Source organism: Triticum aestivum, chromosome 5B (assembly GCF_018294505.1).
Source record: "Triticum aestivum cultivar Chinese Spring chromosome 5B, IWGSC CS RefSeq v2.1, whole genome shotgun sequence".
Classification (NCBI taxonomy): domain Eukaryota; kingdom Viridiplantae; phylum Streptophyta; class Magnoliopsida; order Poales; family Poaceae; genus Triticum; species Triticum aestivum.
In genome coordinates, this window is record NC_057807.1 from 442,377,095 (window position 1) to 442,393,273 (window position 16,179).

The 16,179-nt window shown below is 47.4% G+C and overlaps 2 protein-coding genes across 3 annotated transcripts; both read left to right on the top strand.

Moving 5' to 3' along the window:
- The first annotated feature begins 369 nt into the window (after positions 1–369).
- On the top strand, positions 370–8,044 carry LOC123112337 (uncharacterized). Of its 2 annotated transcripts, XM_044533297.1 has the most exons (20): positions 370–540; positions 772–849; positions 999–1,073; positions 1,163–1,281; positions 1,374–1,646; positions 1,797–1,933; positions 2,294–2,361; positions 2,451–2,561; positions 2,651–2,781; positions 2,873–3,160; positions 3,324–3,460; positions 3,578–3,613; positions 3,970–4,043; positions 4,661–4,834; positions 4,916–5,043; positions 5,127–5,402; positions 5,545–5,666; positions 7,162–7,203; positions 7,299–7,361; positions 7,447–8,044. In XM_044533297.1, the coding sequence occupies exons 2-20, from the start codon at positions 777–779 to the stop codon at positions 7,598–7,600; spliced, it is 2,481 nt and encodes an 826-aa protein (XP_044389232.1). In that variant the 5' UTR covers positions 370–540; positions 772–776; the 3' UTR covers positions 7,601–8,044. The 2 variants fall into 2 exon arrangements, with proteins under 2 accessions (XP_044389232.1, XP_044389233.1); XM_044533298.1 differs by lacking the exon at positions 3,578–3,613.
- A 1,863-nt stretch (positions 8,045–9,907) lies between these two features.
- On the top strand, positions 9,908–14,683 carry LOC123112338 (probable L-type lectin-domain containing receptor kinase S.5). The gene is made up of 2 exons (XM_044533299.1): positions 9,908–11,331; positions 13,528–14,683. Exons 1-2 carry the CDS (start codon positions 9,993–9,995, stop codon positions 14,313–14,315), a joined length of 2,127 nt encoding a protein of 708 aa, XP_044389234.1. The 5' UTR covers positions 9,908–9,992; the 3' UTR covers positions 14,316–14,683.
- The last annotated feature ends 1,496 nt before the right edge of the window (positions 14,684–16,179 follow it).

A 16,179-nucleotide genomic window follows, 5' to 3' on the forward strand; every position in this document is an offset into this window, starting at 1 on the left:
ACATGTGTGGCACGAAGCAATCCGGCCCTGGCGTTTTTTAAATAAAAGTTGCCATTTAAAAAAAACCCAAAAAACTTAAACTTGTCATAAAAAAAAGAAGTTGCCATGCTTAACAACTAAAGTTGCCATCCTTGCATTATTAAACTTGCCATCAAAAACATTCAAAGTTGCGATGTGTTCGTGCACATGTGTGACATTTATCGGGATCCTAAAATTAAGTCTAGCCTGGCTACTTTTTAAAAAATAAGGGACACGGACAAGGAATAAAAAGGAGTCAAGCGGAAAGGCCGACGAATGACCGTGGGGCTCCAGTGCCTAATTCATCTACCAAAGCCTACTTCGACTCAAAAAAAAAAAAATCTACCAAAGCCTACTAACCCTAAAAAAAAATCTACCAAAGCCTACTTCGACTACTATTGGGACGTGACAGCATCCTGCTCCACTTCCCCAAGAAACCGATCCTGCTGGAGTGGACTAGTCGGAGCAGAGGTCCTTCCGTCGACGAATCCAGCGGCGGCGGCCGGTGAGCTTGTTTCCAAGGTACTATATACTCCGTATATCGCTTCTCCACCTCCGGTGAAATTTTGGTTGCTTGGATTGTCCGAGATCTAAATCAAAATCTTTCTTTCTTGGTTTTTGATCTAAAAGTTTCCTCCTCAGATCGCATATTGTACACGGATAGTCCAGTCCCTCCAATTTATTTGGCAACCATATCGATCCACTAGTTGAATTCTGTTCAGTGTTAGTTGAATTCTGTTCCTTGCTGTTCAGGCTGGATGGAAAACAAGAAGCGCCGGCTGACGAGAGGCGATGAAGAGCAACGCCCTTACAAAAGGGTAGCTAGGCCAAGTCAGTCCATGCCGCTGTTTCCCTGCAAGTGCATATTTACACTCATATACCAATAAAATTGTCGCTTCTCTTCTGTTAGCTGTACTATCACATAGTACGATTTTATTTCAATTAACTAGCTTTGGATGGTATATCCCCTTAATTAGCAGGCGCCTTGAGTCAACTCAGTGAGCAAGCAGTTTCAAGATTGAGTAGGAGTGTCGTGTCGCTTGCTTCATTTGATGGTTGGTAATTATACTTATTACTGTTAATACTTTCTCATATTGCCTGTTTTATTATAATGACCAAATATTCGGTCTGCACGTGTGCGTAGGTGATACCAAGTTACGCGAATGCACAGGCATATGCATTGAAACCTCAGCTCCTGATTCTGAAGCTACAATCCTAACATCCAGACAGTTGATTCCACCAACTTGGCCTGCAAGTTTGACGGTAGCTTTTTCTCTCTTCTCCTTTCATGGATAATTAATTATGCTTGTATGTGCTGCACCTGTAATCATTAATTCACCATGTGCTCGTTCCAGATTAAAGTACGCCTTTCGAATAATCGGATTGTCACTGGGCGGATAGAGGATCCCGGGATATATGTTGATTTTTTCATTGTCAACATCAGGAATGTGTCTGGAGTTGATGTCGCAAGTCTTGATGGTGACATGCAGTTTGAGCCTCATACGAAGGTAGTAGCTGTATGGCGCTGTTTCAATTCAGGACTTCTAAAGTCCACAAGGGGACTAAATCTTGCCTCTCCAAGCCTTCTAACCGGTGAGACAATCGTAAGCACGTGCCGGATCCGCAAGGTGAGCTGCTTTGTACAGTTCACATAAATAACTGTATGATTGTGTCAATGGCTTAATAGTATATTTCTACCATTGTATGCGCATATCCTTAGTTTCAGTCAGTATGAGTTGCATTTTCTCTGTGTAACTTCATTGTCACTTTTGCGCTAGGCAGGGATTGGAGGCCCCCTTGTTGATTTTGATGGCAACTTTGTTGGGATGAACTCCTCTCGTACCAAAATGGAAAAGACTGCCTACGTGCGAAGGGAGCGAATTCTTCGATTCTTGTTGCATAAGGGGATGGTCAGGTATGCACACTTTTTGTATTGATGAACTGCCCTTCCCTCTTTGGCTTACCCATGTGTCTCTCTTGCTGCATCCTATTGTGCCACATACATCCTTCTATTTTTATTTGAGTTTGTGTGCGAGCTGTATCAACAGCAGCTTCTAAGGTTTACGAGTTTATCCCAAAAACTGTCCCACTAGCCATTTTTGTACTCATGTGTTTCTCTTCTTAAATTGTTAAAGATTTTCTTAAATTCTCTGCGGTGAAATATCTGTAACTATTTGCCTCCCTTCTTGTTGTTCTAACTTTCCCTTGTTCAATGTGGTTGCGATATATTTCCTTCGTGGATTGAACACTTTGAATTTTCTACATTGCGCTGCAGTGTTAAGGAAGGGGTTGATGATGCTACAAGGGCAAAAATGAACAGTGAGATGAAAGCAATTTGGCCAAGTGAGTCCATTTTTGCTTCCTTTTCCTGCCTATTCATAGGTGACTGTTCTATTAACTGTATCACACATGATTTTATTTCAATTAACTAGGTTTGAGCGCTAAGTCCGCAGCGAGATTGAGTGAATCCAGAAAAGGCGCCTTGAGTAAGCAAGTACTTTCGAGATTAAGCATGAGTGTTGTGGCGCTGGCCTCATTCGACGGTTGGTGATCATACTGTTAATAATTTCTCATGTTACCTTTTTTTATGATCAGCTATTCAGTTTGCACGTATGACTCTCTCCCTCTTCAGGTGATACCATGTTACGCGAATGCACAGGTATATGTGTTGAAAGCGCATGTCCTGATGCTACGTGTTTCCTGACATCGATAAATTTGATTCCTTATACTTGGCCTAGAGATAAGATCGCTGAAAGTTTGACGGTAACTTTTTCTGGATTATTAATTATGCTAATATATATGCTGCACCTGTAATGATTAATTCAGTGCAGCCATTGCCCTGTTCTCATTTCAGATAAAAGTACGCCTCCCCGATCATCAGGCTGTCACGGGGTGGATAGAGAATCCTCGGTTATATGTTGATTATTTCATCGTCAAAATCAAGAACGTTGATGTTACTGGTGCCGCCCATCTAAGTCATCTAAGTCTTGATCGCGCCATGCCGTTTGAGCCTTATAGGAAGGTAGCAGCTGTATGGCGCTATTTTGATTCGGGGGAATTAAAGACCACAGGCGGAGTAGATCTTGCCTCTTTAAGCGTTCATATCGACGAGAAAATGTTAAGCACATGGCGAATCCACGAGGTGAGATAGCTGCTTCAGTTTGTACAGTTCAAATAAATAACTGTATGATGGTATGAATGGCTTAATCTACATTCTATCGTTGTATGCGCTGATGCATATCCTTAGTTTCAGGAATTGTGAATTGCATTTTTCATGCATAACTTCATCCTCATGTTTGTGCTAGGTCGGGATTGGAGGTCCCCTTGTTGACTTTGATGGCAACTTTGTTGGGATGAACTGCTCTGGCACCAAACAAAGAAAGACCCCCTACGTACAAAGGCCTTCAATTCGTGAATTCATGTTCTTTCGCGGGATGGTCAGGTATGCGCACTTTTCAGTATCGATGAACCACACACTCTGTTTGGCTTATCCATGCTTCTCTCTCACTTCGTCCTATACTACATCTCCCTGACCTGTTTCTATTTGAATTTGTGTAAGGTGTATCATTCTGAAAGTCAAAGAGCAGCTTCTGAGGTTTACGATTTATCCCCAAAACTGCCCCATTAGCTATTTTGTACTTGTGTTTTTTTACATCTCATGTTGCTCTGCATCTGTGACCATCCCTTCCCGTAGCCCAACAAGCTGCATTTGCACTGTACTAGATTACGGTTGTTATTTTAATCTGGCGCTAATACATATTTCTGCTACACTCTGAACTTGCATTTAAACAGACCTCTGGAGAAATTGTTTTAGATTTTCTTACATTTCTCTGCTGTGAAATATCTGCAACTATTTGGGTCTTATTTCCCTTATTTAATAGCTCATTTTGTGTAAGGTCTGTATTATCTTTTCTTTGTCGATTTATCAGAGTTTTCTACATTGTGGGGCAGTGTTAAGGAAGAGGTTGACAATGCTGTAGCAAAAATGAATAGTCGTTATGGACAATCATATTTCATGCCAGGAGGTGAGCAATTTTATTTCATAGGATAGCTTCCCCATTTTTATGTCATAAACAACCTAACTGGGAGATTATTGGGGATCCTACCTATCCACTAACTTGGTGTGTGGTCATATACTGTTCATACATAGCAAGAACGTACCGACTGATTAGTACTAGCATTATGTCTTCACAATTTTATTTATTTGATAAACTAGGCGAATGCCCGCTTGTTGCTATGGAAATCATAAAAGTAAATTTAATCATGCATGTGGCACATCAGTCTACAAATCCACAGGCACAGAAACTGACTTGGAGTTAGGAAAACAAGATAACATAGAAACATCAATACTTATGACATAATTGGCAAACCCTTAAGCAAGATGTGGAAATGGTGCATTGATGACTCCACCAGTCAGGGAGTTACTTTTGGTGAAGGGTAGGTGGGATGGAACAAGGAAGATGGATCATTACTATCAGACTCCAATTTTCTTGGATTACATATGGAAAGTTGAACTACAATGGCCTACCATGACCCCTTGGCGGCCAATATATTTTTACTTATTTTGCTGAGTAGTTCCTTATGTTGCACATGCACACTTCAAAAACTTTATCAAACACATTTAACTTGTGTATCATGCTAGGTGGGAAATACATTAATCATCTCGATGATTTATTCAAGAAGGATATCTTGAGCAAACCATTCAAAAGTGTTTGTTTCGAAATGGATCAAAGTGCCTACTCGCTTGCTTCAGAATCAAGCAAACGTCTTGCTTCAAAAATGAATCAGAGTGTTGTCTCACTTGCTTCCTTCAATGGTGATGACTCTGTTATACAGTCCTTACTTTTCCATGTTTTACTTGATCAATGATTGATAACTGAAATTGTTATCTCTATAGGATTTGCAAAAAAGTTTTCTTGCTCAGGTATATTTATAAAGGGCAAAGCATGCTCTGCAACAATTCTGACTTCAGCAAGTTTGGTTAGAGTTCCTGGCAGTGCACACATGATTGATGAGAACTTGAAGGTTGTTACTACTAACTGCTATCAATTATTATTTTGTGCCTTTTCATTTCAGATACTGGTTAACATATATTATTATCATTGCAGATTGAAGTTGTCCTTCCAAATGGATTTCTAGTCGTAGGGATATTGAACTATTATAATTTACACTACAATGTTGCTCTTGTTGACATCATGGGATTTTGGCGTCCTCGGACAATAAAAATCAGTGGGGATCCAGTTACCTCATCTATGGACGTAATAGCTGTGGGTAGTCTTTTTGCACATCGCAAACTAATGGCTGTCGAGGGGAAGGTGTTGATTGGCAAACAAAGCGAACTTGATTGCATACAACTTTGTGTCTCCACCTGTAAAATCACCAAGGTATTTCTTGTGGACTTCTCGGTACCTTTAACATGCGAAAAAATTTATTAGCATTGGAGTACTAACATAAGCTAGCTCTCACTACATCTATCAAATGATATCTCTGTGTAACCTTTGTATGTTGCTACTTTTGTTTTGCTAGGCTGGGATTGGGGGCCCTCTTATTGACAACGATGGGAATTTTGTTGGAATGAACTTTTATGATGAGGAAGAAACTCCGTTCCTGCCGAGGGATGTTATTAATCGCCTCTTAAATAAAAAACGGTATGCCTCTTCTTCTTTTTAAATAGAAGAAGTTTCTAGGTTTTAAGGGAAGTTGTCCTGTCAGTACATTCATGTCTAGTTTTCACATCGTTCAATCATTTTCACTTAAGCATTATTTGGGTCCAATTTGTTTGGGCTGGTATGACAATGCGCATGTGCTGTGCATCAGGATGTAAGTGGCGTTGGGTCCCAGTAGTCCCACATATGCCACACACCAAAAAAAGATCAAATGGCGTTGGTGGATGTCCATAAAAAAATAAATGGCACAAATGGATAGCCCAGAAAAGCCCATGAGGCCAGCGGCGGACCACAACACTCCACGCGCACCCAGCCATCACGTTTTCCTCAGCAAAAAAACAAAGAAGAAAACGCCGCGTTCGACATGCCCTAGGCGCCGTCGCCGCTGCCTCCACCGGCACGCCTCCCCAGTCCATCCCTTCCTTCCATCTCACCGCCGTCACCGCCATGTTTCTCGAAGAGGCCGCCGTCGGGAAGCGCCGGGGACCGAGCCGGGTCTTGAGGGGGTACTATCTCTGCAATCCTGACGATACTGTCTTCAGCTCCGGCGGTGGTGACGTCGGCTTTGACGGCGGGCGCAGCTTGGGACGGCGGATGAGACCTTCGGCAGCGACTTCATTGTACATCTTCTCTGCTCCCCCTCACGCTCATCTGCCTCGCCCCCTCTGCTGCGACGCAGCCTATGGGAGATGGGACCGGTGGATGTCGGAGTAGTAGGCGGTGAGGATTGATGCAGATTCAGGCTGCAGCAACTTGATAACTGAATGATATATATGGAGCAAGGTTCAGACTTCAGACACCTCATCGCATGCCATCCCTTCTAGGCTTCTAGGTAGATGAAAGGTTCAGACTTCAGACACCTCATTGATGCAGATTCGTCGCTCTCCATTACATCTTGGTAGCCAGAATCATCCTTTGGGTTCAGCTTTGATAATCTAAGTTGTAGATAAATGTTGAATCTAGAGATTTTTTAGAGTAGGCAATTTCCTGTACTATGTTTGCTCTATACTGAATGATTGGAGGGGGTACTAATTATGCCTGTACTAATGGCACTGTATTGCACTAGTACTGTATATCAGTGGCAGTTTGCTTTGTAAATATGTGGTACTATGTGGACACCACGTACGTCACAAGAAAATTAATTGGACTATGACATAGTCCCATATAAGAAGTGGTGGTCAGCACGGGCAAGTCCCACAATGTCCAGTGAGCTGTCCATTTACATCCTGAGCTGTGCACTTGTGTGTTCCCCAAGCTGTAATACTATGCACTGATGTAGTGATATAATTGTACATGATCCCGAAAACTTAATTCATGGGTGTGTTCTGTTGTTATCTGCTATTATCATACTTGATACCATACTTATCCACACCCTCTCCTCATGCTCTTATCCTATTTTTAATGCACTAAGCTGGTATGTCATTGGTTTAACTAACTCATTTTCTCATGGTAAAATTGATTTTGGGTCTACTTGCAGGACTAGTGCAGATGATACTACTGTCGAGGGTGTTGAAAACAGGTATTCTTTCTTGAATACCATATGTTACATATTGTTTGAAATAAATTTTATCCAGTAACTCTTGCGCCTTTTGAAATATGTCTTATCAACAACAGATGGTTGTTGCCTGGAGGGACGCACAGAAATACTGATACTATCGCAGCGGTTGATGGAAACAAGTATTCTTTCTTACACATGTTAATACTATCCATCTGTACATTGTTTAAAATAAATCTCTCATCGACTTGTACTTGCTCATGACAGATGGCCGTTGCCTGAACCACGCCGTGTTGAACGTAGAGCTGATCCTAAGCGTCGTCGCACATGGCCTCTTCTGCGAGCTGACCGTTTGGAACGTGGCAATTGGCCTCCGCCTGTGAGATGTCACGTTGGTCGTAGAGCTGATGATCACTGCTAGCACTGATGATGTTCTTTGTTGGTTGGTTCCCTGGCCTCCATTCTCAGCCACCTTTCGGTGACCGAGTACTAGTAGCATTAGTAATGCCTTTGCTATGACGAACCCCTTTTAAAATCCTGGTAGTAGTACTAGTAGTATTGGTAATGTTTTGTTGATGGTTGGATGTCAGTCATCCGTCCTGAACTGCTTGATTGGTGTCGCTAGGGTTGTGCTAGTGTTTTACCATCAATGTGAATAATATACTGCCGCAAAATCCCGTGACTCTGACATGACGAGCACATCTCACTCCGGTCAAGAGAGAGCCGGAGGAGCTCAGGCCGCTCGCCGTCAAGCTGGAGGCTGATGCGGACCCGCCGTGTCGAGGCGTCATCGACCCTTAGTATGATGAACAATTATGTATGATGTAGTATGACTAATAATAAAGCAAATTGGGTTTCTTTTGTCCGTCATGATATTTTTTAGAAAAGTCCCTCTATTTCAAAGAATTCAATCCGCAGTCATGTTTTAAGTTAAAACGAATCGTTATTTTTGTATTTTACATAAAAGTCCCTGCCTTTTCTTGAAATCAACCCGCCGTCCGGATTTAAGTCACACCCGAACCGTTATTTTACAGTTTTCGACCCCCCCCCCCCTGATGTTTTAGGTAATTCATCCGCGGATCATATTTAAGTCAAACAAATGCTTTTTAAAATCATCCATATCTTTTAAACCGTAACTTCGATTTGAACATGTTATATATGAAATTTGATTAGAAAAATATGTAGAATATGAATATGAGATTATTTTTACCTGTTAAATATATTAAAATATTATTTTAGAATATATTTGAGTCAAACCAAATGATTTTCTAAATTCTCTATATCTTTTAAACCATAACTTCGATTTTAACATATTATATATGAAATTTTATTAGAAAAATGTGTGGAATCTAAATATGATGTTAATTTTACCTGTTAAATATTTTCAAAATATTGTTATCGAAGCAAACTTATAATTTATAGCGCAAGATCCTTTTTTTCATATCGGCGACGATCCAGATTGCAAATAAACACCCCACTATAACCATATAGGGAAAAGAAAACATCGATAACTACACATGCATACCTCTGAAAATATCGCAGGCGAAAACAACAGATTTCTCATCGCGAGAGTGAGAGAAAGCGGGAGAGAGAGAGAGAGAGAGGAAGGGAGGAGAGAGGGAGAGAGAGACGCCTTAGGATTAACCATATTCAACACACATTTTTTTATTGTTTTCTGTGAACACTGAGGCCATCGCCGACGAGGGTGAGAAGGAGGATAAGCGGCAACACAAATATGATGCCTCGCAAAAATAAAGGAGATGGACCTATTGTGATCTTGAATGATGGTTGTCGAGTTAAGAGCGTGTGTTATGTTTTCTTTCCCGTTGCAACGCACGGGCTCTTTTGCTAGTTATGTATAATAAAGAGAAAAGTATATTTTTCGTCCCTCAATTCCTGCTCACGGTTTTGACCGGTTTTGGTGCTGTCTCACCCCGGTTTTGACCGCGTTGCCCAAATTCGCGTACTTTTTCCCAAGTCTTAATGTTTTCAAATTCTGCTACTTTTCTCAAATACGTGAACTTTTTAAAATTTTGTGTATTTTTTAAAATCTGCGTACTTTTTCCAAGTTCACTTACTTTTTTCAAATCCATGTACTTCTTTAAAGTTCATGTAGCTTTTCAAATTCATCTATTTTTAAAAAATTAACGTACTTTTTCATATTTGCGTACATCTTTTTGGAAAGAGTTTATGAATTTGAAAATTTTATGCGAACTTGAAAAGGTACGCGGATTTGGATTTCTTTTACGGAAATTAGGAAAATATGGGACTTGAAAAATTATGTCAACTTGAAACAAGTACATGAATTTCAAACAAAGTTCATGGAGTGGAAAAGGAACACAGATTTTTTTTTAAAAAAGACACGAACCTTGTCCGGTTCGGTAATTGGGAATATAAGTTGTCCGATTTCGGAGTTGAGAACCAAATCTACACTTCACCGAGAGTTGGGGCACCAAAAGTATACTTTTCTTTATGATAAATATCGTTGCAAGTTTTCCATGCAAATGTTTGTTTTTTTCAAACTTTACAGTTTTATATACGGGGTCAGATCTGCAGCGCACGAACTCGCCCCGTAAATCTGATGTACAGCAAACTGTAAACGTGTTCTCCGGGTGTGACTTTTACGGGTCTAATAGAGTCGCTGTAAGAGGAGCAGTGGTCAGTGGCAACAAGTGGGAAGAGGTGGTGAGCCGCAAAAGACGCGCGACGACCCCCAGCTTCTCTACCAACCCCGTGTTGGATTGGTACATCAGTGCACCTACGTACGTCACCGCTTGCCATCTGACCACCGTCTCCTCTACTCGATCTTCCCCATGGTGCCTCCATCCATGGGGCCTTCCTGCCACCTTCCTTGCTCCACCGCCGCCGGCGTCCTGCTGTGGTGCATCTCCGTCTGCTTGACCCTCCACGCCGTCCGCGCCCAGTCCGCCACCTTCACCAGCACCGTCGGCGGCAAGGAGTTCACCACCTTCTCCTTCCCCACGTTCGACCGGTCCCTCATGCAGCTCCCCACCAACCTGACCTTTGCCGGCAACTCCAGCGTCACCCAGAACACGCTCCAGATCACCCCGGACAGCAATAGCGCCAGCGGGCCCGACAACTTCCTCGTCAACCAGACTGGTAGCGTCTTCCTCTCCTCGCCGTTCGTCCTCTGGGCCTCTGAACCCGCCGGCGGCAGGTACGTCGCCTCCTTCTCCACCGTGTTCCGGATCAACCTCTACCGCGCCAACGCGACCAACAAGGGCGAAGGCCTCGCGTTCGTCGTCGCGTCCAGCAACGGCGGCGGGAGTCCGCCCCCTGGCAGCCACGGCGGGTACCTGGGCCTCACCAACGCGTCCACCGACGGCAACGCCGCCAACGGGTTCGCGGCCGTGGAGCTGGACACGGTGAAGCAGCCCTACGACCTCGACGACAACCACGTCGGCCTCGACGTGAACGGCGTCCGCTCAACCCACGCCGCCGCGCTCACGCCCTTCGGCATCCAGCTCGCCCCCATCGACACCACGGTCAACGACGGCTTCTACATGGTCTGGGTCGACTACAACGGCGCGACGCGGCGCGTGCGGGCATACATGGCCAAGAACGGGAGCAGGCCCGGCGTCGCTGTACTCGATGCGCCGCTGGACCTCTCGACGGTGCTCCTTGGCAAGCGAGCCTACTTCGGCTTCTCGGCGTCCACGGGCGTCAAGTACCAGTTCAACTGCGTGCGCATGTGGAACATGACGGTGGAGAGGCTCCCCGACTCAAGCACGGCCAGCAGGTCCATGTCGGGGTGGAAGCTCGGGGCGGCCGTGGGCGTGCCGTGCGCCGTCGCGCTCGCCATCGGGCTGCTCGCCGGCCTGTACATCAGGAGGAAGGGCAAGATGGTTGCCGGCGTCACCGCCGTTGACCTGAGCGCCATCCCGGGGATGCCGAGGGAGTTCGACTTCAGGGAGCTCAAGAGAGGGACCAACAACTTCGACAAGAAGATGAAGCTGGGGCAGGGAGGGTACGGCGTGGTGTACCGCGCCACCGTGGCCGGGGAAGGCGGGCGGAGCATGGAGGTGGCCGTGAAGCAGTTCTCCGGGGCCAACACCAAGGGGCAGGAGGACTTCCTCGCCGAACTGAGCATCATCAACCGTCTCCGCCACCGTAATCTTGTCAAGCTCATCGGTACGTAAGGAATTGCTTCTGTCCCAGATCATATCATTTCCAATCTTCTTCGTTTTTGCTGAATTATTGCTCATTGTAGGTTCAGTTAGCTTGTCCAGTTCACTATGCTCATTTTTAATTAGTACTTTTTAGGAATGTTCAATTCTTAAATACTTTGATTTTTCTGCTGAATTATTGCTCATTATATATTTTCTGGAAAGGAGGTTAAAACTAGACTATAGTTTATTATATGCTCCAACGCTGACCCTTAAACCGTCCACATACGTCCGGACCACGTTGTCCGGACTGCGGAAGCCATTCAACGCAGGCTTTATAGGTCCGCCGAGCAGTCCAGACGTGTTTTCTCCTATAAATCGAAGACAAGCGTGGGGGTTTTGCGGGCGTCCGGTTTGCCCCCAAGCCCGCGTCTGACCACCCTGACCCACCCAAACTCATTCCGTCGCCTGCGTGCTTTTGCCCCGAAATGGTCAGCGCCGCTCCAAAGCGTCGGTGCCGCATTCACGCCCTGCCAGAGGGGACGTGACCTCTCACTAGCGCCGGCATTGAAGGGTGTGCCGCCCGCGCCGCTTCCCAGTGCAGGCGACTGCTCTGCATTCAAACGATACAATCGCCGCCCGTCCGTCTGTCTGCTGCCGACATTAATGACACGCGGTTTCCGAGGCGGCTACTCTGACGCCAACCGTCCATCCATCTGTCGTCCACCATTGCTATATAAACTGCTTCCCTGGCCATAGCCGCAAGCATCCGCCTCCAATCCCTTTCTTCTCTCTGCACCACTCCCATCATGGCTTCCTCCCGCTCTAAACCTCTATGGGACATGCTGACGACGGACCAAAAGAAGGAGCTGACCATTATTGTTGCCGGCTAGCTAGCCGGCAGGCACCAGAGGATGACGACGTCCCAATGAAGCACGTGGACCTGGCAGAGCGGGCGACACTATCGAGTCCTACCGCTCCGCCTGTGAGATCTGACTCGCCCGCTGGCGGCACGCCAACGTCAGGCGGAACTGGAGGCCGCCTACAAGGAGTTCGACGAGGCGCTGGAGGAGGTGTGGGGCAAGACCGGCGACGAGGCGAAGGACACTGCCCAGACGGTGCCTACCACCACGACCACTAAGAAGGCACGTTCGCGGGCGCCACCGACAAAGAGGAAGAGTAGAACACGGTAGGTCGCCGCCGCTCAGGTCCCAACAAGGCCTTCGCTCCTCCTCTCCCGTTGAAGGCAAGTTTGGTGGGCTAAAATTGACGCCCGCTAAGTTGCTTGGCGGCGACGCGGAGGCGGACAACTTCACTTCCCGGGGCTTTGGATGCGTAGGTTATAGAGGCGGAGCTGGAGAGCGCCGAGGTGAAACTGAAGAAGGCAAAGTTTCAGTTCTCGAGGCTCATGGCCGGACACGGGAAACAGGCACCGGCAATCATAGATTATGTTAATTAATTATACCTCCAGAGTCGGACATACCATGAAATCCGGTTGTGTTTGAGCGAATTTCATTTGGTTAGTTTGAATTGTAAATTTGTGGGTCGCCGATGCCCTTAGTCTGTCAATTTCAGATTGTTCATTTATTAGTTAGTTTGGTCATGCGATAAAAATAGGTTTGACTTGCTGTTTTGCATGTAGCTCTGGTTAAGATCAGATCAGTAGAATAGGGCATTGAACATCTCTGCCACATTTTTCAAAGGTTTCTCTGTCAAACTTGGACTAACTAGTAATAAGCACACGACGTAGGCAACTAGGAGTTAGAAATAAAAAGGCAATTTCACGGGCTGGTAACTCCATGCAATAATTGGAGTGCACAAAACAAAGCGACATGGTAGAATCGAACGCGAGCAATGCGTCACTTTCTGATGATGCAAAAATTGACCTTGCTTACTGTTTTTTGGATAATATATCAGTAGGGTAGGCCGCCGGAAAATGAGTCATCTCTGACTTAATTAGTTCCCATTTGACAGAAGCAATTCACACTCATCGGTCATCATCACACACCAGCACCCCAATTGCATTACAGTATAATATACAGTACTTGTGTGTGATGAAGACGTGACTGTTCCCATGTGATCTTGAGAAAAGAAAGATAGATTAGCAGCTGAAAACACTCCCAAGTCATCACACGAAACTGTTCCCATGTGATCTTGAAGGTAGATTCATTAACAGCTAAAGATCATGGATGCGCTTGTTTGTTTGTTTGATTGTTTGCAGGTTGGTGCCACCAGAACGGCGTGTTGCTACTGGTGTACGACCTAATGCCCAACGGCAGCCTGGACCGGCACCTCTTCGGCCGCGCCGGCGACGCTCCGTCTCCGACTCTCAGCTGGGAGCAGCGGTACAAGGTGGCCGCTGGCGTCGCGTCGGCGCTCAACTACCTCCACCACGACTACGACCACGTGGTGATCCACCGGGACATGAAGCCGTCCAACATCATGCTGGACGCCGCCTTCAACGCCCGCCTCGGCGACTTCGGCCTCGCCCGCGCGCTCGACGCCGACAAGACCTCCTACACCGACCGGGCCGGCCTGCCGGGCACGCTGGGCTACATCGCGCCCGAGTGCTTCCACACCGGCCGGGCCACCAGGGAGTCGGACGTCTTCGGCTTCGGCGCCGTCGTGCTGGAGATCGTCTGCGGCCGCCGGAACTCCTGCTGCCACCCTGCCGGGTGCAGCCAGCTGCTGGAGGAGGCGTGGGAGCTCCATGGCGCGGGGAGCGTCCTCGAGGCCGTCGACCCGAGGCTCGCCGGCGCGTTCGACGAGGCCGAGGCGGAGCGGCTCCTGCTGCTGGGCCTCGCGTGCAGCCACCCGAACCCTGGCGAGCGGCCCAAGGCGCAGGCCATCCTGCAGATCCTGACGCACTCCGCTCCGCCGCCGGACGTGCCGCCGTCGAGGCCCGCGTTCATGTGGCCGGTCGTGCTCGTGAAGGGCGACGAGGAGATGTATACTTCTGGCAGCTCGGCCACCTGCAGCACGGTGATGACGTCGTCGCTGTTGAGATAGTATAATGGTGGATTGATGGTGGCGACTTAAGTGCAATTCGATGGTCATTTGAGAGAGGGGATGGAGAGAGAGCTGGCCGTATTACATGGGTACGTAATATAACATGGAGTTAATTGCATATAACCACCACATTTCGGGCTTTTTCTGCAGAAAATCACCTGGTCCTAATCATTTGTAAAAATCACCGCACATTCAGTAAACTTTTTGCAAAAAGCACCGATCAAGTGATTTACCCCGTTTAATCACTCTCTGACAAGCGGGACCGAAATGTAAGGAGCTGATTTGGCAACATATTAACACACACACCCCTACATCTAAAGGAAAAACGCAATCAGTCCCCCCTCCCCTTGTGGATAACCTCGAGCAGTCCAAACACCCCAAAGCCCTTCACCGCCGGCGCGCTGCTGTCCGGTCGGCGCCACTCCTCCACTGTCAGACACACCACTCCCATCGCCGGAGACCACTGCCAGCGCCGCCGCGCCCGTCTTCTTACTCGTGACGACAAACAAGTGGCAGGAGGAGCGCCTCCATACTCGCGGCCGCGGGGCGCGCTCGCTCCACCAGCCCTGCCATCTGCCGGAAGCAGCGCAAGTGCGGCTGCTGCTCGGGCCCTTGAAGGCCGGCGGCACGCCCAGGCCCTGTCGTGGCCGCGCCTCGGCCATCTGTCGGGGACGCCCAGGCCCTGCCGTGGCCGCTCCTCGGCCATCTCTCTGTGACGCCTAGGCCGCTCGATGCCCAGGAGCGTGCTGCCGGCTCCAGGGGAGCAGAGGAGAGGTGCGCCACCACCCTGTCGCCTCCTCTTTGTGGATCCAGGAGCTCACCGCCGCCCAGACAGAGCTCCGATGGCCGCCACACCCTGGATCGACGTTGTGGCGCGCTAGAGGACCAAGTGGCGCGGCTCGAGAGCGTGCGGAGGCTCGTGGCGACAGTGCGCCGCTGTCCCTCGCGCTCGCGAAGACGGCCGGCGCTTGCGGGGACATCTCCTGCGCCGTCACGCGTCTCGCCGGCCGGTGTGCCCCCCTGTTGCTGCGCGCGAGGAAGGAGATGCCCTCCGTGGGGGAGGGGAGGGGCTTGATTGCTTTTTCTTTTAAGATCCAGGGAGGTATACGTCAATTTGTTGTCAAATCAGCTCCTTACATTTCGGCCCCACTTGTCGAAAAGTGGTTAAACGGGCTAAATCACCCGATCAATGCTTTTGCAAAAAGTTTACTGAATGCACGGTGAGTTTTACAAATGATTAGGGACCAGATGGTTTTCTGTAGATGAAGCCCCTGATAATCAGTATGCAATTAACTCTATAACATGGGATTGGAAACGCCATTACTAGTATATTCTTTTTATATTTTAATTTATTTCCATACTGATTGATATTATGATGCCACATCGGCATAGACTTGTCCATTGCGATGCTACTATACTAGGCTAGACGCATCAACGGCTCTAACAGGAATTTGGTTCAGCTTCTAGATCATTCAACCACCGAAGGGGCCTGATGACATCGCCTGGCCATACGTCAGCCTATAAGACTTGGGATGCCCTAGAAGATCTAGAAAAATGGTACAATTGTGCATGCAACAGAGTCTGGTTTCTAAGAGCATCTACAACGGGACTTGTCTCAAATCCGTCTCAAACGCCCGCGCGGATGACCCGATAACGGAAATTCGACCTAGACGGACGCCTCAAACAGACCTCAAACGCCCGGGCTAACCCGCACCCTTCATATCCAGCCAAAATATGGGGCGGATATGAGGCTCTCCGGCGCGTTTGCCATGTCGGACTAACGCCGGAGTTCCCACACGAAAACAGTCTGAAACCCGGCGGTCCGAAGCTCGCCTCCTCTGTCGGACCGATGTCGTCGCGTGGC